Raw genomic sequence first — 24627 nt, 5'->3', positions numbered from 1 at the left:
AATATTTCCTGAATAAGAACCAACTGTATAGCACAGGGAACACTACTCAATACTCCGTAATGACCTATATGGGAACAGAATCTTAAAAAAAGTGTATATATGTATAACTGATTCACTTTGCTGTAAAGCAGAAACTAACACAACATTGTAAACCAACTATGCTCCAATAAAAATTAATTTTAAAAATATTTCTTGGCATTAATGCAAAGATTAATCTGGCTTCCCAGAGAAATACTTAAGAACCACTGAAATACCAGAATGGAAGAACTGAAGACAGGTGGAGAAACAAACCAGGTGTGAAATACTAGCAAAAACTAACATCTGCAAATAGAAGTCTGTTGTGGTACTGATGACATCCGTTATCCTGGGACATTCTGTGCAGACATCCTAGTATCACATATTCACGTTTCAGTGAAATAGTAATACAACAATATACTAAAACAGTCTTCCAAGCAGAACGACTGCAGGTAACTGGAATAAGAATTTTAAAAAAATTCTGCAGGGCAGAGCGGGGTGGGGGGAACTGTTGCATTTTCCCCGACTTCCATTTGAAATAAATGAATTAATTACCATACGGTAAGTATCACAAGAGCCCAATTTTTACTGGCCTCCCGTGGATAGCAAGACTTCTCAGCAGTGCACTCCCCAAAGGAAGAAGGACTGCAAATATTCATTACTTTGAGATTATAAATATATTCTTCAATGTAGGAAAACCGATCATAAAATCTCATGTTTTGGGGTCTTAAATAACAGCCGTAATACATCAAAACTGTAAAGGATATTCTGCATAGAGCGTCGTTAACATCTCACAGGCCAAACAGCCCTCTCAGAAACAACTCTGAAGGAAAAAGAGCTGTGCGTATATGTTATGTACTGTGTGTGTATACAAGGGAGAAAGAACGAATATGAGAGAGGGAACTCATATCCGCAGTACAACTGGTTGTGTAGGTAGGGTGTGTAATACTCCTTTAAGGACAGAAGGCTGCTGGTGGAGTTAAGAGCTGCAGAGGACTTTCCAAAGAAAAGACAAATGTGTGCGCCTGACGTGGTTCTAGAAAAGCTTCTTCCACAGGGTGGGAGTGTTGGTAAGGTATAGTGCGACAGATTTTTAAAGGGGAGAGCAAGGGACCGTTGGATCCCGGAATGCGTAGCATGGAGGGCACATCCACAGAACGTGTCTGAAAACACTTGCTGTTTGAATGAATGAACGCGGGGTCGATGAAGCTTTGGAATGGGGAAGGAGGCATGCGCCCGCAGAGGAGGTTCTAGGGTGAAAAAACGCAGAATACTGAGGGAAGGGGCCGAACCCTTAAGTGCCAGGAGGAAGAGAGATGGCTACCGGGTTCGCGAGGGCACTGACCAGAGAGAACTCCGTGCCGGGCCAGTTGACGCGGAAAGGGATGTCATCGCTGAGCTGGGGGAGCGCTCGGCCGCCGCCGGACGCCTCTAGGAGACCGCAGAGTACCAATAACAGCGGCCCGCCTGGGACCAGACTCCGCGCGCCGCCGCCTCCTTCGTCCATCCTCCGCCGCTGAGTTCTCCAGCCGCCGCCACAACCCCCTCGGCCCACAGTGGAGAGGAGGGGGGGGGGAGGAGGAGGAGGAGGAGGCGGCGGGACTACCAAGCGCCCAAGCAACCCGGGGCCCAACAGTCGCCACGTCTCCTTCCGGAGAGCCCAGCAACGCCGCCCCCGCCCCCTTGGACTTCCCGCCACCGTTTCCGGGGCAGTTGGTATATCAACATCCGGGGCCACCGAGCCGTCCGCCTACGGAAGCCGGGACGCCGGCCGGGCTTATCTTGTCGCGCGCAACCGCAGTCTCGTGGCTGGGAGCGAACGCAGCGGTTTCCCGGGAGAGGACGCGCAAAGAACGGGCCTCGGACCAGCCGAGGCGGCGAAGTGGCGGCACGGAGAGCTGGTGAGTCCGGGAGGCGGCGGCTGTTCCCTTCCGCCACCCGCGCGGCTCTCCACCGGCTGGGCCGCGGCTTGGCGCTCGTGGAGCAGCTACAGGAGAGTGTGAGCGGGGCGGGTGCTGGTCTTCAGATGAGAAAATTCGAGGTGGCGAGGAGAAGTGAGAAGTGGCGGTGTTCCTGACTGCTCTATCCTCTCGCTGCTTTTCCTTTTCTCCGCACGTAGCATCTGTACGCTTCATCTTTCCCGCTGGAAGTTTCTCTCCGCCTCTTTTGCTGTGGGCCGCGGTCACCTCACTACTTCCAGCTCCTGACGAACGCAGGGCGGGGGTTGGCTCAGTCTCCGCAGCCGTGGTTTCGGGGATACCTGAGCCGAGGAAACCTGTCGTCCCCCCGTATAAAAATACTGCAATTCTCCGAGGGTGGCCTAGACGGAGAATCTCCTTGTGGGAAGGGCAGCTAGATAGCTCAGCCCCTATATTTTTTGCTTTACGCGAGTCTCTTTCATCCTAGAGTTGAAGTGTTGGGTTGCTGTTTTTTTAAGGAAGCCGATAAGTTGCTTTATGTGCGGTTCAGGGCCAGGTGAATGTGAGGTTATGAACTCACATGAGGTTCAGATATCTCTGACTTTATTCAAAACACAAAAAGTTTTGGATTCCCCTCCCCATCTTAAAAAAAAAGCCGTTGTTTTCATCTCTAATATAATGGGTTATACAGTGTTAGTTTTATAGCAGCTGTCATTGTCTTTCTGGAGGTGGGAAAAGCTAGACTTCCGTGCTAGATCTGCTAAAGACTGTGTCGCCCCTTGTGTGTCGTCGTCCCCCCCACCCCCCGCGCAATTTGAGCCAAATCAAAAAGCAGGAAGAACAGTCTGTTTTTCTATTTTTTTGTTTTAAAAATTTCCTTTTTTAAAACAAAAGGAATCCGCAGCATCAAAGAAAATTACTTTTTTCCAGAATTGAGGTGTTGTTCATTAATTTATTTACTTATTAATGCTTAATATGTGTGCAAACACTGGGATTGGTAAATGGCGAATAAATGGGTCTCTGTCCTCTTTCTCTCATGGTCTAACAAGGGAGATTACACAGACAAATAATGGTAACCTATTGTGATATAATAAAGTAGTTAACATTTATATAGCCTTTCTTCCGTGCACTAGTGTAAGTACTTTATATATGTTATGAGGCAGGTACTATAGATTATACAGTAGAGAGATGTTAGAGTGAAGATATAAAGAAGGGCAGAGATTGGACAGGAAAGGCTTCCCAGGAGAGGTGACATAGAATTGGGGTTTTAAGGATTTATAGGAGTTCATCAGGCAGGTGGGGAAGTGCATTTCCAGCACCATCCTTCTAGATGGTCCGTTAGGGCTTTTCGGTGTAGTCAGCAGATAGTGTGGGATGGAATCAACAGCAGGAGATTAGTGCTCTCTTAGAGGAACAGAGGCAGTCAGTTCAGATTAATTCAGTTCATTCAGTTCAAGATTAATTCCAAATGGGTTAGATATTTAAATGAACAGCAAAAAGAAAACAATAGAGGAAAACTTAGGAGAATAATTCAATGATCTTGGTGTGTAAGATAGGAAATCCTGAAGTCATGAAGGAAAAGAGATGTATTTGACTAAATAAAAATGAAAAATATTTGTCTGCCCTGGTTTAGTCTCTGGGTCTATAGTGGTGGAAGCTGCCTCAATAGAGCTTATGTTCAAGTAACAGATAAAAAACAAGTAAGATAATTTCTGGTAGTGGTCACTGCTGCTTAGAAACTAGGGTTGTGTGAAAGAGAATGCTTCTGGGACATGCTGCTCAGGTAGATGGTCAGACTTGTGTGAGGAAGTGACATTTGAGTTGTGACTTGAAATGGTGAAGAGGAAGCCACACAGCAATTTCCAGCAGGAAAAGCTTGGTGTGTTGGAGGGACAGAAAGAAGGCTAATGTTGCTGAGTGTAAGAGCAAAGTGGTAGGAGATGGCCAGCTGGACACAGATCTGTAAGTAGGAGAGTAATGTGGCCTGATGTACATTCGTGAAGATCATTATGGTTGCTGTGTGGAAAACTGATTATAGAGAATGTTATTGGCTGAACTGTGTTCCCCAAAAGGATATGCTGAAGTCCTAACTCCTGGAACCTGTGAGTGTGAACTTATTTGGAAATAGGGTCTTTGCAGATGGAAAGTTAAGATTATTGAACTCGGGTGGGCCCTAATACAATGACTAGTGTCTTTATAAGAAGAGGGATATTTGGACACAGACAGATATACAGAGAGAATGCTGTGTGAGGATGGAGGCAGAGATTGGAGTGATGTGTCTACAAACCAAGGAACGCTAAAGTTTGCCAGCAACCACCAGAAGTTAGCAAGAGGTAAGGACAAATCCTCCCATAGAGGTTTCATAGAGATCGTGGCTCTGCTGACACCTTGATTTCAGACTTCTAACCCCCAGACCTGGGACTTTCCTGGTGGCACAGTGGTTAAGAATCTGTCTGCCAATGCAGGGGACATGGGTTCGAGCCTGGGTCTCGGAAGATGCCACATGCCATGGAGCAACTAAGCCCTCAGCATGTGGGCTTAGTTGTATGGCAGCCCTAGGAAACTAATGGAGGGGCAAGTATGGCAACAGGGAGACCAGTTAGGAAGCTGGTAGCAGCAGAGGTGGGGAGAAGTGGCCTAATTTGGATATATTTTTCAGCTACAGCATCTTGAATTTGCTGGTGGATTAGATGTGACATGTTCTTACAGAGATGAATTAATGATGATGTCTAGATATGTTTTATGAGGAACTGGTGGTGCAGTTTACTGAAAGAGGGAAGAAAAGAATGTGGACTGATGGGAACCATGTGTTTTTGTCTGTTTTACTTTTTATTTTGAAGTGATTTCAAACTTATATAATAGTTGCAAGAATCAAACCTAGATTTCCCCAGTTGTTAACATCTTACATATATGGTTTGATTACAATAAGAGTAATTTCTGAATCAAGGGTTCTGTTTTGGACATGTTAAGTTTTATTATTTTTTTAAATTTTTATTGGAGTATAGTTGATTTACTGGACATGCTAAGTTGTAGATATCAGTTAGACATCCAACTGCAGCTAACATGTTGGTTAAATAAACCTGAAGCTCAGGTAAGGAGGTCAGAGCTGGAGTTATAAATTTTGGCATTATTAGCATATAGATTTACTGAAAGCCATGGTTCTGGCTGACATCATTTAGGGAAAAAATGAGGATAACAAAGGGAAGATGAGTCATTGCAACATTAGATACTTAACAGCATTGAAGAATTAATGAAATGGACTGGGGAGGTGTGCCCAGTAAAGCAGAAAGAAAATCAGAAAACTGAGATATCAAGGAAGTCAAGAGAAAGAAGTGTGGGAATGACCAGCTAGCTGAGTCATGTAAATGCTGCTGAGGAGTTGTGGAAGATGAGGATAAGCAGGTAACCCCTGGATTTGACAGCATGGAGGTGGAGCAGAGGGGAAGAAAGCCTTGATTGGATTGAAGTGGAGGCTTTTTTATGTGTATGTTAAATTAAAAACATTATGTTTTTGCATTTCAGCAGAGTATACACCAGTTTCTCAAAACCTTGGCAATGTTGACATGTTGGGCCAGGAAAATCCTTGTTGTGAGGGGCTATCTTGTGTGTCGTATAACGTTTAGGAGCATACCTGGTTTGTGTCCACTAGATGCTAATAGCAACCCCGCCCTCCCCCCTCCCCCTAGCCAAGTTGTGACAACCAAAAATGTCTGCACACATTGCCAAATGTCCCTTGGCAGGCAAAATGACCCATGGTTGAGAATCACTGGTTTAGACTTTTAAATGAGAGGCTTGAATATTAATGGTAAAGTTTTAGACATTAGCTCACTGAGTGGGAAGATATTTAGAGGCAAGCAGGGGACCTTTCTAGCACTCTAAAACTTTTGCAGTGTAGTGAACACCTACTTTGCCTATGATGCCTGTTTGTGTTGTATCTTTGATGATTCCATAAGGCACTTAATCTTACCTCGCACTGATGTCATCATTATGCAGTTATCATCATAGAGAATTTTGAATGTAACTATGTAGATTGTCCTGAATCTGTGTTAACCCCATCATTGCCTAGAAATTATTTTGAAAAAATAGTCAATTACTTCATTTAATAGTCTCTTGATTTTTTCTCATGTAAATATGGTACAGAATACACAATCTTAAATTTTATTTTAAATTTCTGCTTCATGGATTCCAGAAAAATTCCCCTTTATTTGGCAAAACTACGCTTTTCTGCACACAAGGGAGTTAGTCTTAGTGTGGCAGTTTTCAGTTAGCTGCAGAACTACAGATCTGGGGAGATCAAGAAAGTTGTGCAGTTATTCATCTAATAAATGTGGTTTGGAAGCACTGTCCAAAGTACTAAGGGTGCTATAAAAATGACTTAGATATAAAAAAAAATGACTTAGATATAGATCAAGTCCACCAAAATATTACCACCTAAGAAGGGAGACAGGACTTGTAAATAACTAATTATATTAAAAGTGAGAAGCGTTGTTAGAGAAGTACTGTGCAGATAAAGTATTGCAGACATTCAAAGGAGGGGGTGATTACCTCTAGCAAGGGATGAGAAGAAGGAAGCGTGGAAACCAATAAAATAGTCTCGGCATTTGTATAGGACCTTAATGGATGGTAGGAATTGGATTTACAGAGCTGGGAGAGGCCTATTCTAAGTGGATGAAGGAGCATGAACCCAAGACATAGAGATCAAAAATAATTTGGTTTGAGTATGAGAATGACATAAGGAATTTAATATGTGACAAGGGTGTCATTTCACTTTTGTGGGAAAAGGATGTTTTAATCAATAAATGCTGATAGTGGAATTTGCTATTCATCTATAGGAAAACCAACTAGATCACCTTATCATAAATTACATAAAAAGTAAATTGTGAGAATTCCCTGGTGGTCCAGTGGTCAGGACTCCACGCTTTCACTGCTGAGGGCCCGTGTTTGATCCCAACCAACTAGATCACCTTATCATAAATTACATAAAAAGTAAATTGTGAGAATTCCCTGGTGGTCCAGTGGTCAGGACTCCACGCTTTCACTGCTGAGGGCCCGTGTTTGATCCCTGGTCGGGGACTGTAATCCAGGCAGCGCTGCCAAAAAAAAGTAAGTAAATTGTAAATGAGTTAAAGATATTTCCATATGAAGCAATTAGGAGAATATTCATATAATTGGAGTAGGGATGGTATTTTTTAGTAAGACAGGAAATCCAGATACTGTAAAAGGAAAGATAGACCTGCTATAATAAACTTTTTTAAATTAGTAAGTTTTTTGTTTTTTTTTTTTGCGGTACGTGGGTCTCTCACTGTTGTGGCCTGTCCTGTTGCGGAGCACAGGCTCCGGACACACAGGCTTAGCGGCCATGGCTCAGGGGCCAGCCGCTCTGCGGCATGTGGGATCTTCCCGGACCAGGGCACGAACCCGTGTCCCCTGCATTGGCAGGCGGACTTTCAACCACTGCGCCACCAGGGAAGCCCAAAATTAGTAATTTTTAAAGTTAAAAATACGCAAACCTTTTGGCCTAGTGATTTTACTTTTTGGACTTTCTCCTTTAAATACAAAAGCCCTGACACATAGGATGTATGTATAAAGATAATTCATTGTGGCATTAGCTATAATGGCAAAAAAAACCCCTGGATATCTGATTTTCTAATAATAAGGCAATGGCTGAATAACTATATGCAAACTCTGTACAACTGAATAGTGAAGTGGTTAGGAGCAGGGGCTCAAGAGTTAGGCTAGTGAGATTCTGATCCTACTTACTACATGTGTGACCTTGGGCACGTTACTTAACCTCTTTAGAGCTCAGTTTTCTTACCTTTAAAATGGAGAAAATAACAAATGTGAGATGTAAGAACTATTATGAAGATTGAGATTTATTATGTATTTCATTCATTTAATAGATGTGTCCAGGCACTATTTTAAGCGCTTTATAGATACAAATTTATATAATTGATTTATTCCTTGTAATAACCTCAGAAGTTAAATTTTATTGTTTCCTCATTTTACTGATTAGGAAACTGAAACACAAGAGAGGTTAATATGTTCTAATACAATTCGCATACAGGTATAAAATTGTATATCTGTGCCATGTTATAAAATATGGTTGAATAAAACTTAAAATTTTTTTTTCCAGTTGAAATTTTTCTGAGACAGAAATGAGAACCAACCACTTGGGCTTTGAGTTAAAAGTTATCCCATATCTCTATAATACTTTCTCATTTAGAGATATAAAGGGCAAAAACTGATAAAAATAAAGACATTTGTTCAGATTAACAGCTGGTATGCAATGAGGTTGTTTAACACTAATTACTCCAGAGGCTGCCTAAGATAGTAATTGACCATTTCTGTTAATTTCCAATATTGATCTTTTTTCCCCTCCAGTCACTCCTTTAAATATAATTTACTCTGTGGTAACAAGAAGACTTAAGAGGACTGGGATACACATTTTGGGAAAAATAAATGAAGAGAAAAGTTTTGGCCTTCAGAGATTTTTGGTTAAAATACATCATGTTCACAGGTGACAGAATGCCAGCAAATATCCAGGTGCAAATGTGAATATTGTACATACTCAATTCTTAGGTACAAGGAAAAAGAAAGGAGATTGGAAATTTGATTTCAAATCAAGCTAGAATGTTTCTTTTTTTAATTCCATGCTTTATATTTTTGTTTATGGCTTTTCCTAAGGATTTTCTGTTAAGAATTTTGTATAAGAATGAGTTTTTAAAACTTCATGTGTACAACACCTATATATAACAATACCTGTGTAGTATTCTTGTCAAGCCTGGGTATAAGAAAATTATCAAACAAAAAATGTGGCTCATTCTACAAGACAGCTGGCCTGAACCTTGAAAAAAATCAGTGACTAGGAATAAAAAGATTCCTCTATAACCAAAGATGTATACTATCACATCTTAGAAATATAACAATGATTTCAACTTTCACCATTTATTGGCCTTTTTTCCCCCCATTCAGGATCCAGTCAGGGGCATGCCTTGCATTTAATTGTTGTCATAAAGGCTGTTTTATTTTTATTTTTAAAAGAAGTTTATTGGAGTATAGTGATTTACAATGTTGTTTTAGTTTCAGGTGTACAGCAAAGTGAATCAGTTATGCATATATCCACTCTTTTTCAGATTCTTTTCCCATATAGGCCATTACAGAGTATTGAGTAGAGTTCCCTGTGCTGTACAGTAGGTCCTTATTAGTTTTCTATTTTATATATAGTATATATATGTCAATCCCAATTTAAAGTCTGTTTAAAACTATAGCAGTTCCCCTTTGCCATTGATTCTAGGGCTCACTATTTTTTTTTTGTACTACTAACAAAGAAAATAACCACTACCAATTATATTTATGACATGCCATCTAGTGTAAGACTCATCTCAATTTCAGAAGTCTTAAAATGAAATAAATATATTGACAAAATATGGCAACTTGCCCAAGGTCATAACACTGGTAAGCAGTGGAACTGGATATCAAACCCAAACAGTCTTGCTCCTGAATCCATTCTTTTGGCCACTTCTCAGTGTTGCCATTTTGTAATCAATGAGTTATTGCATGTAAGGCTTTTTCAGCATAGTGCCTTAATTACATATTAAATATGTAATATGTGTTAGCTTTTATTATCATTTTCACTGCTTCTGCAGTTGGCTACTACTATATGTTTATAACATCTACGTTCTGTGACTTTATTCAGTTTTTCTGTGCTTTGTTTATAGGTTGATTCTCAAGCATTGAAAACCTATAAACTTTACAATATTGTACTTATGCAAGTACAAGTCAGTATAAAATCAAAAGGTGTAATTGGAACTGCAGAGAAAGAAATGTAATTGTATTAATCCTCTGCCACTTAAAGTGTCCTTTTAGCTCCCTAAAATTAGTCCTATATTTGCTAAAATGAATCCATTTTGTTCTTGAAGATATATATTTTTTTAAATTTATTTATTTATTTATGGCTGTGTTGAGTCTTCGTTTCTGTGCGAGGGCTTTCTCTAGTTGTGGCAAGTGGGGCCAGTCTTCATCGCAGTGCGCGGGCCTCTCACTATTGCGGCCTCTCTTGTTGCGGAGCACAGGCTCCAGACGCGCAGGCTCAGTAATTATGGCTCACGGGCTCAGTTGCTCCGCGGCATGTGGGATCTTCCCAGACCAGGGCTCGAACCCGTGTCCCCTGCATTGGCAGGCAGATTCTCAACCACTGCGCCACCAGGGAAGCCCTTGAAGATATATTTTGAGCTCTCAAACACTTTGTTCTAATTTACACTAGCTGCTTTCCAAGTCTGTTGCATATCTACCTATCTATATTGGGTCTATCCATCTATCTATGTTTGGTTTTTTTTGGTAACTCTCCTGGGTTAAATCTACTGTTTTATGTTATTCCGTGTCCTCCTTATCTCACATTTCCCTCCCAGCTTGTTGGGGTATACCTAATTAGAAGTAATTTTTTTGGGAAAAGATATAAAGCAGGTAATTTAATTTTCACAGGCCTATAATATGCAAATGTATTTATCTTGCCTTCTCAGTTAATAGTTTGTGAATAGAATTCATAGTTCAATCATTTCGTTTTGCTTGAAACTTTGAAGACATCATTCCTTTGCCTTTTACCATCTAGTATATCTGACGAGAATACTAAAGCCAGTTGATTCTGCTTCTTCTTTGCAAGTAATATACTTTTTCCTCTGGAATGTTTTATTAGACTCTTTTTCTTTATCATTGGTTTTATCATATTTTATGAGAGTATTTCTTTCTAGATGTGGATCTTTTTTCATTTATCCTTCATTGCACTCCATGAGTCCCATTTGTTCACTTATTAAATTTTGTTCTCCTTCATTTTCTCTTTTCTATTCAGAATACCATTTAGATAGAATCTTCCAAACAGAGAGAAAAAAGACAAAAAAAAATTAGGTAATGTGGAAGATCAATTCAAGAGATCTATTTCCTTTGACTATCAGTTCTCCTTTTTGAATATCTTTCGTCAGTGTTTCTTTTTTTTCCTGTTTCCATAGTTTCCAGTTGCTCATTTTTAATAGATGCAATGTCTTCATGAATTTCTTTGAGGATAGCACTTACAAACTTTAAACATTTATAAGTTTAAAAGCTATGCTTCCTTAAGGTGAGTTGATTATTTTCACCCTTTTGTGCTTTTGCTTTTCCTCTTCCTCAAAAATTAAAAAAAAAACCAAAGGATTCTTGAACTCTTTGTAAGTGAGCAGGGTATCAACTGTTGTGCCTCACTTTAGAGTCCGTGGGTGAAACGCAGGAAAACAGCTGCCTCTTCCTCTTCTCCCTCCACCCTATGCCCAAGTAAGGAAGGCTTTGTTGTGGAGCATGAAGATGTTCTAATGCTTTCAGGGTAGATTGTTAAATTAAAAGGAAAAAAAAAAAAGTTGTGGTTTTAGCTGGAAACCAGCATTGTTGCTGCTAGACATTCTGTGTGTAAAGGAGTAAGATAAAAGGTTTGGCTTGGCTATCTAATATACATATTGTAAGAATCCTAATTTTTGTCCTACAGCCCCTTTCTGCTGTATCTAGGTTTGGTATTTCTTCAGACTCTGCTGGCAGGAAAGGTTTCTGCATGGCTGCAGCTTTCTTGTGTGTACACATGCATATAGGTGCACCTGCATGTTTGTTCTAGACTGTGGTTTTCTCTGCACTGGCTTAATCCTCAATATAATCCCATCTGCTCTCCTTCTAGAATGCATGAATGCACTTCAGTGGGATTTTGCTAGGAAGTGGAAGAAAATGCATATGCTTAGTTTGTCTTACACAAAGTATGTAATTGATAGGTATATGTTGAATAAATCAATCAATGTTGTTGAGAATATTGGGCAAAACATACATCTGTTTAAATTTTTAAAAATTATGACTTTAGAACATGGGTAATTAAATGAATCTTTTTAAAAAATTCTTTTAACTTTGTCCTGTTTCAGGAAAGAATCTCATTGGGGTTAAAACTTACCAGTGGAGGTACAAAATGAAAAACCTGCCATCTCTCACTGTTTTTTTTTTTTTTCCCCCCAAAATTAAAGACCTTAATTCCATTGTTCCTTTTTAGTGCTTAGCACAGTGCCTGGCATGTTGTAAGTATTCAATGATAGTTATTATTAATGTTTGTTTAAGTTAAGCTCTTTTTGTCTCTCATTGGGGAATAATATGTGTAAAGTACTAGGAATAGATTTTGGCATTTACAGTAAGTGCTCCATAAGTGTTAACTACTATTCTTTGATACATGAGCAACAATTTATTTTTTTCTGTGCAGCTTTCTCTGATCTTATGTCCCAGCCTTTCTGGTAAGTAACATTGATTTGCTTGCTTGTGTGTCTCTCCACCAAATGTGGTTCTTGATAGCTGGGAGCTATCTTTTTTATCTTAGTAGTCTTGCTGCATAGTGATTGCTTGCCACCTATCATTAGTCCCTCTTTTTTGCTAGGTCTTAATGGTTGAGGATGATGGTGTGACTGGAACATGGGGGGTGTGCACTAGTGGGAAGTGAAATGTGACAAATATGCTGACACCAGGTTGTATGTAGCTGAATGCCAGATTAAAGAATTTGAACTTTATTTTGTATGCCCTGGGAGGCATTTTGATTACTGACTAGATTAGTTTCATATTTTAGAAAGATAATTCTGAGTACAGAGAAGAGAATGTGCTGGAAAGAAGAAATAAGATTGGAGGCAAGCAGAAGGTGTAAGAAACTCTTGGCTCTTGCCGTATTATAAGGTTCTTATTTTAGTTGAGAAACGTTGCAGCTCATACTTGAAGGATAGGTCTTACCGACACATAACCTTTTAAGTCATATCACAGATAGGCTTCAGGGCTTCCCTGCTCACTTTGCTTTGAGTTATATAAAATTATATAAAATTTTAAATAAAATGCTAAAATTTATTATAAACAAGGAACACAACTACATTTTGTAAAAATTGTGAAAATATTTTCTGCAAAAGCCTGTGAATTGGTGATATTTTAAACTTGTTTGTTGTATTTTCTGTTCTGCCATTGTTCAACATTTAATGTGTGTCATGTACAGGGAAGTAATGTGGGACAAAAGTTTTCTTTGGGAAAGGAGATGAATTATGTTTTTAATACACTAAGTACCTTACATATAAGATGTATAGATTTGTAAAGAGTTTGAGGAAGTAGGCTAGAGATTGGAAGTTTTCTAAATAAAGATGGTAATTGAAGCCTAGGGTTCGATGAGTTTGTGCATCTGATAAACAGTAGTCAAAGATGTAAATAGAAATGCAACGAAATGTTCTGCTTTTTTGGTCTTAGTGATACGGTCACTGGTGTCTGATGTGTCAGAGTTGTAAAGAAGAATGAAGGACTGAGATCTTTGGGTTGAATCAGAAAGGAGTCATTGGAGACCTGAGACTACACTGATTGGGTAGAGTACAGCAGAGTAAAGTTAGATTGGAGGGACACTGAAATGAGTTGATAAGGAAATAGAACACTGTAGTTTAAAAATTCCTGCAAAGGATAGGAAAGCTAGAAGAGTGAAAGAAATTGTAGGGTTAAGTGGTGGCTTTTCCAGATGTATGTGCATTGGCTAACCACTTATAAAGACAGGGAGGTTCAGTACAGTTAAATAAAACTACCCAGAAATTGGTACTGAACTATATAATACTTTAGAAAGGTAAAATGAACATTAAGAAGAATTAAACAACCCTGAAATTCAGTAAAGCTAATTTTCATCATATAAATTTGACATTTAGAAGAATAATTTTAGTACGTTTTCAGGAGTTCAGATTCTTTGAAGAGTAGCCACAGGATTAAAAAATCATTTGCTAATCGTTGAATTTTTAATGTGTGCCTAGGGTGAGTTTATTTTAAAGTTTTAGAAATTCATAAAAATAGATTTTTAAAAGCTGAATAAATTCATAGAAAATATAGTCACAGTATTTTTGTTGAAAAAGATAGGCATAATTGGAATACCCTATTTGATACGTAGATTTCGATGTGATATGATGAGAGGGAATTTTAAGCACATTTATCATATAACTGACTTAGAATCAGGGATGTAAATTATAGGAGGATGATGCTTACATTTATATTCACAACTCTTCCAAAGTTATAATTTTAAAAAGATATGTTTTTATGGAAAAGAGAAATCTAATATAATAGAATAAAATGTTGACTATAAAATGTTTTAAAATCAGTCTTGAAGGAATAGATCACCTTCATGCTTTCAAATATTCAGAGTTGACATCACAGCAACCTTCGTTTCCCTAAGTGATAACTTTTTATGTATGCAGGTGGTATCTAGACTGTGCTTACAGTTCTTGGTAGACTGAAGAGTGAATGTGTTATTTGTTTGGGAGTGGGGAAAGGAAATATAATAGTGGCTTGGAGTAGGAGTAGAAAGACCTACTTTAAAAAATCTACTCCATTAGAGATTTACATTAAAGGTTTATTTTCTCTATGTAGGGTTTACACTCATACTTTTCTTGAATTCCTAAAACTGAACACCTAGCTAATAAGATTTATTCTCTGAGGAATGAGAGTCTGAGTTATGTGTGTGTGATGAGGGCAGAATGAGACTGTTTTGAAAGTGACGTCCAAGGGCTATAAAGAGACTTGCAGTTTTGCTAACAAAAATGTTATGCTCTAGATAACTTAGTACCTTTATGATTCTTACTAGCTTGTGGGCTCCAAACCGTAGCTTCTCTCTAATTCAGTATTGTTTATCTTCTCCATTTTAGTCATGTTTCTCTCCATCCCACTGAAAATGAAAGGTCCCTGTCCCTGGGCTATTTGGATCATGGCTTCCCTATAAATGTTGATGGTATACCACATGTGTATTTTCTAATTAACTTCTAACTGAGAGTCTAGAAAGACACATAAATGGGGAACACAAAGTAATCCCTCTCCCTTGATATTTCATAACATAGTTATATATTAAATGGTAGAAGAGTCACTAAGGCTGTATCTCAGAATACACCTATGTGATTCTGAGCTATGGCATGTGAATCTTGGATAGACTCATTATATTTGTGGAAATCTGTATGCATCTATCAAAATTAACATCTCTACGTAACAAGTCACGTACTATGTCGTTACACAAAAAGTTAAATCTTGTTTACCTCTTGAAAAAGAGATGCAGGTTAGTAAAGACAGTTAAATTCAAGTGGATTTTTAAATATATTGTAGAAAGATCTTGTGCTTTAGCAGAGACATGGACTTCTGCTGCTTACTAGATGTGTTAATTGTGTGCAAGTTACTATGGAAACATGCTCAGAGGATGATTCTGTATGTATATTGCCTAGTACATCCTTATGAGGTATTCATTAATGAATGTTAGTATTCTTCCTGTTGTACAGGACAAGTGAAATGCCTTCTAGAAAACTAATATTGAACATGTTGGAAAATATTTAAAATAGTTATGTAACTGAGTAAATTATCAAGTAATGTGTTAACAGATTTAAAAAAACCTGAAAAGGACTACTGTTCCTACTATGTAGGACAGCTTTATTTTATTTTACATGACAAACTTCTGTACTAATTATTAGTTTCACATTAGACTTAATGTGATACTGAAATTCTTTTCATGTTGACTATATAACAGAGACGATATGTCCTGTTGAGAAGGATATCACCTATAATAAGAAATAATCTGATTAGTTTGCATCAAAGTTACTTTTACATGAGTTAATAATGCACATACATGCTTCCTACTTGAGTAGCATCATCAACACTATTTAGTGGATACCTTTGGGTGACAAGATGTAAGAAGGGAAAAAAAAGCTGTGTAGCAAATGATCAGGTAATACCACTTCTTTAAAAAATTACAATTCTAAACACCATTTCAAACAGCAAACTTTCATTGTATGTTTCTGTTAATTTGTAATATCAGATAGCCCATCTTTTTTATTTTTAAGTTTCAGTATAAGATTAATACAAAGTGAGTGACAGACTAGATGACATTGTTAGTAGACATGATTTGTATAATTTGTGCTTTTCTTGCTGAAAGGGTTTTTTCCATGTAGTAAAATACATTTATTCAAAATGGAGAGGTATAGTACATTATAATTCCAAGGAAATTTTTATATTAAAATGCATATTTTGGCTTAAATTGGAAAGGATTTCATTTAATACCTAAATAAGGAGATTCACATTCAAGGCCCAAATCTTATCTATATTACCATACGTTTCTAATTACATGTTATTTTAAGCTTATTTATTTTAAACCATGATTACAGAGTTGATGTATGGGAATATATTGAAGGTATAACCTTATTATATTTACTGGTCTTTTGGTTTAATTCTCTACAACTTCAAAATAGTACTGTGGTATGAAATAACAGAATTATATTTACTCAGGTAAAAACAAGTTCTGAACTGAGTCCTTCATCATATTTTTCTAAAGAACTCACTTCTCATGAGCAAGTATTTAATATCATATAGCTGGAAAATCATTATATTATTGAAACAAATTTTTTCTTTAACTATACCCCAATATCTTGAATATGTATGTGTTTCAGGCCACTTGCAATTAAACTATAAATTTAGATGATATCTTGACTACAACATTAAACACAACTAAGATTTTCAAGTAAACACGTTTACAAATCATAATGCCATTGTGCTGTTCTCTGAAGACTAAAAGCTCTGCTTGTTGGGAAAAGTCAGTTAGGTCTTTTTAAGCAATTGAAGTTCTGTTTTCCTTCTAAACGTTCCTTTACTAATTTTTCCAAAGAGAAAAGATGCTCATCTGCATCTTCTGGCACAAGGCTTCTAATGGAATTTGCAAGTTCAAAAAGATATTCTGTATTTTTTCCACTTGGACCAGATGCATTAAAAATTTGTTCAGCAATGTCTTCCAGAGGTGCAGGACCAAGATAATTAGGATTATCACATGTTCCAATATATAGCAACACAGTGAATGGTTCTGTTGTGGAATCTTTTGGATAAAAATTGACTGTTGTGGTCCTGTAGCCTCCTTTCTCTCTGAAGTCAAGGTATGCTTTTACTTCTTCTTCCTTTCCTACTGGCAGTCTGTAAGCAACACCCCATACACAACCCTGTTGAAAAATGAAAAGAATATATTATTTAGTTTTTACAAGGCTAAAATAGGTGAAGATATATTATGATGTAAGAAAATATCTTGTATATTCTTAGAAATCAGTGCAGTTTTGCTTCACTTAATGTGCACCAAACAGGTATATTCTAAACAGTAAAGGAAATCAGCATTTTACATTCTTCAATCTGAATAAATGATTTCCTTGTATACCAGGATATTTATCTTTGTTTAAGTTTTTCAAATTATGTCTTTTAACTAATGGGACTGAAATTAAAATACGAGGTCTTCATTTAGTCATTAAATATAGTTCTAAAGCTTTAAATCCATAAACATTTCACTGATGGTATAGGGGCAGCAGTTTCCAAACTGCTTCAGGGAGTGTTGTAGCCACCCTGAAGCCTACTTCAGGGCTTCTGGATATAAGTGTTGGCGTGCTGGCTGGGAGGGGTTTGACCCCCAACCCCCTTCAGCTGGAGGTGAGTATCACTTATATATTTGGTGTTCCCTTATTTGCAGAAAGTGTTCTGTATTTTAAAAGCTCTGTAATAAAGTAATCAACTATTAAGGCGATAGGTTCATTTATCTGTTCATTTCTTCACTGCCTAAACTTTCAAATATCCTTTGTAAATTACTCCATCCAGAATACTAAATGGCAACCTCTTTGTCAAGAGAGCCCATGAACAGTGTCAGTAAAAGCAGTGTACTTCAGCTGCAAAGATTCTTTGTAGTATTAATAAAATATCTGTGATATAAGCAAGATTTATAGTTTGTAACAGATTTTCTAGTTTCTTGACAACCTTTAATTATTAACTTGATTATTAAACTTTAGGTTGCTAAGCATCTTGAATAAATTAACATTCTATAGAAACAAAGTGGTTTTATTAACTCTAATTAGGAGTTTTACCAGTTTGAAGCCATTTTTATAGATGCTTTTCCTAATGTAAGTTATGAAAGCGTTTCATAATTTCACCATTCATCTGCTGTTGCTAGCTGCTTGATTTTATATATCAGAGTCCTTTCTAAAGTTAAATATTTAACTTCATAATATAAAATTTGAATGTCAGTAAAATGATTGAAAATATTTAAGAAACAGAGAACTACCAGGTAAATAAAAGTTTTCTAGTGCTCTAAACTTTTTAAAAAACCTCTTGTGCTCTTGATAAAATTAGGCAGTAAAGAAAGTGATAGTTCATGACTGGGATTTTTGCTGAAATATTAGAATCCTAGCAAATGAGAGGAAAGCTTTAGGGTTTCATTTGATTCTTAGTGGTAGTCTGTCTGAGGGCAGGCTCCATTAATTTCAAAGGAGACCACAAAATTCTCAGTCAATAAACTCATCAAGAAAGGAAAAATGAGACTATATGCCATCGTTTTTTTTGTTGTCTACCTTGAATTCTGTATTCCAGCTTTTCCCAACAGATGAAAAGAAATACAACAAATACAGAGAGGAATTCTAGACTCAGTGTAGTTCAAATTGTCTGTGATGACTGCTAATAAAATTTCATTGATTATTAAAACTGAGAAACATCTTAACATTTTATGATTAAAGACTATACAAAAAAGAATAATTATACCATACCGCAGGATCTTCAACAAGAGTCACAACTCTTCCGGGCTGTTTTAAAAAAGTAAAAAAAAAAAATATTTTTTTTCCCGAATTAAAGTTCAATAACTGAGCATTAGCAACTTACTGTTGACGTGGAATATTTTAACTTTGTTGGCTCATACTAAACACTTTTTCAAAAGTACTTATTTTTTATGATAAATTTTAAAATGAATTAAGAGAGTCTACCTTATCCAAATTATCTTGGCCTTTCTAAAAGGTTCTCTTTAATTTGTATATAATAGGTATATTATGTTCACTTAGAATTGATATATTAAAAAACACACACATGTGACTAAGGCTCATCTAAAATGAAAAGCAAAAGGAAGAAGCAATTATAAATACATGTTCTGATCACTTCTTTCTCTTCAGGAAAAAAAGATTGCTATAGTTTCACTGAGGAACAAAACATGACATGCCAGGGTGCTTTCCTATTGGGAAGTGGTTCTCAAACTTAAGTGTAGATCAGAATTACTTGGAGGTAGTTCCTGATTCTGTAGGTATGGAGCAGTCTAAGAATTTGCATTTTTTTTTTTTTTCAAATACAATTCCTACCTGGTGCCAAAGTCTGTGTCTACTGACATGTTATCATTAGTGAGAAAGTTGAGTTGTAAGCCACAATTTTACCTACTTGTATGCCTATTGTGTGGCACATAGCGAACTTACATCATTCAGATATTTGTGTCATCCTTGTTGCTATTTCCTTCTAGTCTTTGTCCATTTGTATAGATAATTCATAATCACGGAACGCATGGAATTTTGGATTATATTTTTTATTTAATTATATTTTACTGTTTGTCTTCTCATCCATTTTAATAGTTGCATAATATTCTACTGTCAACTATAATTTAAACATTCTTATATTGTTGGACATTTATATTTGACTTATTTTCTATTTAAGATAATGCTAAAGTGAGGATACATATATTGGTGTGGGTCATGTAGCTATTGCCATGTTACCTTCAATATCAAAGTGAATATGGAGCTATTTATTGAATACCTATTCTGGGCTGTAGAGAAGATAAAACCTTGATTCCTGCTTTCAAGAGCTTATATTGTAATTCTGGAATATGAACTTAACATGTGAAATAGGTAGAGAATACTTAAGGGCTATGATGTATACTATTTATTAAGTGCAGTAAGAATTCTGAGTCTTGGGTGGTCAGAAAGAAAGACAAAATTCTGGCAAAAGGGCACTGTGACTCAAGATTTATGAGTGAGGGTCTAGAAGCAAGATTATACCAGGCCAAGTGTCTGACTTTAGCAGAGGGTCCTCCATGTATGGAAGATGACTCAGAAACATAACTGGAGAAATAGGATAGAGTTAGATTTGAGATTGGAGTTGAAACTGGGGGTCAATGGAAAAGAAGCCGCCACTGAAATTTGGGAGAAAAAGGAAGTGAAGAGCTACTGTAGCACTTGAGTAGTAGGTGACTGGCATGATAAAAGAAGTGCTTTGGGAAGATGGGTGTGGTAAAGTATATAGTATGCACGTTCAAGTGCGAAGGAGGTAGACTGTGCGTAAGAAATGTTAGTGGTGGAGGGGACAAGTTCTTCATTCCACCTTTTCTTTCCTTCCCCTTTCACCAGACTAGTCACCAATTTTTGGTAGCTCTATCTTCTGATTATCTTCTGAATCTGGTTTCTCTTCATCCTTCAGTTGTCTCTTTAGGGATTTCGCTGCCTGCCTCCAGACTGTTCTCTACTTGGCCCTAGACTGACTTTCTGGTGCAAAAATTGGGCCACTCACTTCTGTGCTTTTAATTTTTCAGGGTTGTAATATTCTACAGGATAAAATAATTATTTTGCACGAGTTAACTACAAACCTCATTTCTTAACCACTTTCCCTCTCAAGCTGTAATGAATTATTTATAACTTTTACAGACATTCACATCCCAGTGTGGAATGCGTTTCCTTCTTTAGAATCCCTTGGATATCCTCCCACCACTCTCTCCATAAAGGCTTGGCTGTCTGCCCAGATGACTTTGCAGCAGCTCCTTCTAAACTCTCATTGCTCCTTTTATTCATTTCCCTTATAGCACTTATCAGGTATTGTTGTTTGCATAGGTGTCTCCCACTTACATGTGAGTACTCAGTAGTAATTGTTGAAAGGAGGAGAGGTAGTAAAGTCCTCGATGTAGGTGGTGGCAATTGAAACAGAAAACAAAGAGCATATATAGGGAGTCATTAAGGGAAAATAGATTTGTCCCTGTGACTGTTTATGGATGAAACAGACATTGACTCTTGGCACTACTGATATATTTACTCAAAAATATTTTCTAAAATTTAAGCTGTTTATCCCTAAAATAAAATATATTATTGGGAAACAATGTAAATTTGTAAATGCACTTAAATGTGTTTTGGGGGTATTGAAACTGAAGAAGGGGTCTTGGAAGCTGAATGGGATTGGAGTATGCTGTGAAATATGAGTCATGATGGGTGCTTTCATTGGGTAATGAGTAATGTTTCTGATCTACATCTAGAAAAGTGAGGGATTTAGTAAATATTCATGATTATCTCTTGTGTTAAAATGTTTTCTCTTTGAAATTGAAATATATTCTTTCTGATATGAAAATTTTTTCACATTTAAATATCCTTAATTTGATGAGAACTGGCCAGTTTTGTAGAAATAAATGAGATGCTTAATTAAACTTAGGAAGATACTAAAGTTCAATGAAGCTAAAAAGAAAGCATAATTTAGTAAAGAAAGTAAGTTTGGTATTTTTCCTACAAATGTCACATTGCAGTATGTGGAAATGAGTCCAACATTTGTTTAATAATATCACGTTTCATATGTAATGATCATATGCTCACTAGAAGCATATGTTGCTGTAAAAACATAGTCCTATATAGCATTTACGTTATTCTAATTTGCTAGATATTTCTGTAGCCTTTTATATTCTTGTTTGTCAGACAGTTAATATTTATAAAAGGCTGGTGATCCATTATAATAAAAAATGTGAAGTAAGATAATGTTCTTTCCAGTTTTCTTAATAGAACATTATATTTAGAAAATGTTTAGTGCCTTAGGCTTTCCTTTAATATGCTAGGATGGATTCTTTAAATAAAAGTAGGTATCAAACTATTAGCCATTGTGTTTTCTCCCCAAATTTCCTGCCCTATATTTTAGTATATTTAAGTAAAAAGAGAGATATTGGCTTTTATAGCTACCTTTTTCTTTTTTAAAGATTCATGAACTGTTGTATTGGCATGACAGTTTCTTATCATCGGTTTGTTTTGATGGTGTACATAACTCATTATGCTGTGTACCAAACAAACATTTTGGTTGAGACTAGAGTAGTAAAATATGCTATATAACCGTGCTCATAAGTAATTAATACTTGGTCATTGAAATTGAAACCTGGGTTAAGGCATTCTTCAGAATGGCAGTTTTAAGTGCCCATATCTGACAACTCTAAAGGCATTTTATTTAACTTAGTTCTTTGAAGTCTTAAATATTATTTTATAACACTCTTGGAGATACCTTGGCCATGAAGTTTCTGTTGGCCTGTAAATGTGCATTTGTGGTAAATCAGCCCTCTGTTTTCAAGTTATCTGTCTGCCTTAAAGCCAAATTCTTAATTCACCAATTCTAGTTGAGGTAGAACAGCTTTTAACTTTTTGTGATTTCCATCCTATGTCTCATTGATGAGCAGGTGCAAACTACAGCCTTCCTCTCTTCCCTTTTCCATGATGCAAGACTACAGGTATTTCTTTGGAATTAACCTCAATCTCTTGCTACATCTGATTTCTAGCATTTTAGATATTGTGCTTTTGAACCAATATTAATTTCTTTTTTAAAAAAGTGGTAATCAAGCTCATATAACTCTCAGAGTATTTTAGAGAATATGTAAGCAATTAAACACTTTGTACTCTTCTAAAAGTTAGGAGGTTAACTATAATAAGTGTTCAACTTATCCAAATTATCAGTTACTCAAAATTTAGTTTTCCTTATGGATTAGTTGTTTTGCAGCCAAAATGAGGCTGATTTGCATAAGCAGTGAGCTCTTATTCTCTTTTCACATATATTAAGATAAATGTCTCTGCATGGCTGACTGAAAAATGGATCAAAGAACTTACATTTTGCATTTATAATTTAGAGGAGAACCACTGAGAAAAAAAACATTAAAATAATGCTGGATATAGTATTGGTACTTTGCTATTTAGGTAACAAAGCGGGACTCGCTTAACTTGGGAAGTACCGGACAACCAATGTGATCAAAGTAAGGTAATTTTGGAAACGAGTTCTTCTGTGACCTTAGGTGTCATAAATAAAACCTTTGGAAAGATACTAAAAAACTCCAGAAATAACATGCACGTTTAAACTCAGACCAGTCAAAGCCTGGCAGAATGCACAAATGCCAATAAACTTAATTGCAAAAAAGCTGAATTTGCTAGTTGATTTTAGTATTTCAACTCCGTGGTGACAGGAAGGTTTATCTTCCCACCTTTTGGTGGGGGCAGTAGTTGCCAAGAGATGGGGTCCCCTCCCAGCACGCTAGCCTTGTGCGAGTTTACGCCCACGCTTCTTCCTCTTCAAGAACTACCTACCACCAAGCATGTCAAGTGGCTTCGGAAGGACTGCCTTTGGTTTGAGAGGGAGTCGGGGGCAGGTGGCCGAGGAAGGTACACAGAGAGGTAGAAGCATTATAAACTATTTTATGAGTTTACTCGGCCGTTGGGGTGTTAAGTCCCACAGAGCTGGGCCAGGAGATGGGGAGCAGTGAGCCGGGGTCAGTAAGTGTGGGGGACTGGTTAGCGCCTCACCTTGCCAGGAACCCCGCGGTGGTCGATGCTGCCCTGCCAGAAGCGCCTGCTGTAGCCTGAGATATATCCAACCACCTTGTCCTGATAGGGGAAGTCCACCTTCCAGATGAGGGACCCGTAACCAAAAACCCACATCCTTCCCTTGCTCTTCCTCCTTGGTGGCGGCTGTCCCCTCGGCGTGGTCTCTGAGCTACAGGCAGGGACTACAGCTTTCCGGACGCAAGAAACCGGCTGCGCAGGCGCAAAGTCTGCACTCCCTGCTTGGGGACGCAAAGCACACTGGGACTTGCAGTTCGAAGAATGTTTTCCTACTCCAGCTCAGTCAGTTATTATTATTATTTTTTTGCTTGCTTAGGGTATCCGGAAGCATTGACTTCCTCTGAACTAAGCAATGGATTTTTTCAGCAGCCTCTGTAAATCACCCTACCTTTCATGAGGTGCGCGTGGTCAGAGGACTACATTACCCACAATCCTTTTATGGGTTTTGTGGTTCTAAGATTGGAACTGTCTTCTGTTTTTCAAATGCGGAGAGGAAGAGAGAGGGTGGGAATTGTGGCTGGTGTGGTCTAGATACAGAGGCGAGCTGTTTATTGGTACCGCAGTTGGTACGTAGAAAGACATTTTGTTATGGTTTGAAAACTGGATTTGCAGGGAATGTAATCTGTATTTTTACATTAAAAAAAATCTTTCTACCTGTCGAATAAAAGCAGAAAGTTTACTACAGAAGTGTTGTGCCTGTAGAAGAGCTGTTGAATATTATTTCAACAAAAATTGCTTGCATATTTAAATTTTCTGCGTGAAACGACCTTATTCATCTTTAGTATTCTCAGGAGTCACTCAGAAAAGTGTAGGCAAAGGTTTTTAGCTCGTGTATAGGCTTTGGAAGCCATATGTGAGACCTCCTGAAGTTGTATACAGGATTTGGGATCTGTGTACATTTTTCTGGGGAGAAATTTAATAGCTTTCATGAGTTTATCCAACAGGTCAAGTATCCTAAAAAATGTTTTGATCTGAAGGCTAGAGCTACTGCTCCAAAATACTGTTCAGGAAGCTCACTTGGACCATCAGTGCAGTGTTTCTGTATGTGAAAGCAGAAGCTTTAACAAATGATGATTCTTTCTTGAGGATTTCTGTTGGTAGTCTTTAGCTTTATAAAAGAATGCTAGAACATCCAGGTTCAAGGAGTATTATTTATGCTCTTAAGAAATCAGCAGGAAAATGTCACAAAGAAAAACTTAATTTAGGAATAATCAGGTCTGGGCTTCCCTGGTGGCGCAGTGGTTAAGAATCCGCCTGCTAATGCAGGGAAC

At 37.4% G+C, this 24627-nt stretch overlaps 3 protein-coding genes across 13 annotated transcripts in view; 1 reads left to right on the top strand and 2 right to left on the bottom strand.

Annotated features, from left to right (window-relative positions):
* Window positions 1-1683, bottom strand: part of ERLEC1 (endoplasmic reticulum lectin 1) — a 42126-nt gene extending 40443 nt beyond the window's left edge. For all 9 annotated transcript variants that reach the window (XR_003002871.1, XR_003002872.1, XR_003002873.1 and 6 more), the window contains exon 1: window positions 1361-1683. Coding sequence is in view for 6 of the 9 variants with exons in the window: in XM_024742015.1 (XP_024597783.1) it covers window positions 1361-1522 (162 nt within the window). In the remaining 3 variants the exon portion in view is untranslated. The remainder of the gene's footprint in view (window positions 1-1360) is intronic.
* Window positions 1684-1752: 69 nt separating this feature from the next.
* Window positions 1753-24627, top strand: part of ASB3 (ankyrin repeat and SOCS box containing 3) — an 80715-nt gene continuing 57840 nt past the window's right edge. Inside the window, exon 1 of the mRNA XM_024742011.1 lies at window positions 1753-1916. The gene's annotated coding sequence lies outside the window, so the exon portion shown is untranslated. The remainder of the gene's footprint in view (window positions 1917-24627) is intronic.
* Window positions 15601-23525, bottom strand: CHAC2 (ChaC glutathione specific gamma-glutamylcyclotransferase 2). Of its 3 annotated transcripts, none has more exons than XM_024742019.1 (3): window positions 23318-23525; window positions 18527-18562; window positions 15601-16948 (listed from the first exon to the last, which is right to left on the bottom strand). In XM_024742019.1, exons 1-3 carry the CDS (start codon window positions 23450-23452, stop codon window positions 16553-16555), a joined length of 567 nt encoding a protein of 188 aa, XP_024597787.1. In that variant the 5' UTR covers window positions 23453-23525; the 3' UTR covers window positions 15601-16552. The 3 variants fall into 3 exon arrangements, with proteins under 3 accessions (XP_024597787.1, XP_024597789.1, XP_024597788.1); XM_024742021.1 differs by having other exon boundaries at window positions 18522-18562; window positions 23318-23369; XM_024742020.1 differs by lacking the exon at window positions 18527-18562 and having other exon boundaries at window positions 15687-16948.

This window comes from Neophocaena asiaeorientalis, unplaced genomic scaffold (genome assembly GCF_003031525.2).
Source record: "Neophocaena asiaeorientalis asiaeorientalis breed wild unplaced genomic scaffold, Neophocaena_asiaeorientalis_V1.1 scaffold932, whole genome shotgun sequence".
Taxonomy (NCBI): Eukaryota; Metazoa; Chordata; class Mammalia; order Artiodactyla; family Phocoenidae; genus Neophocaena; species Neophocaena asiaeorientalis.
Note: the sequence above shows the minus strand (reverse complement) of the source record. Positions and strands in the feature narration are given on the sequence as shown.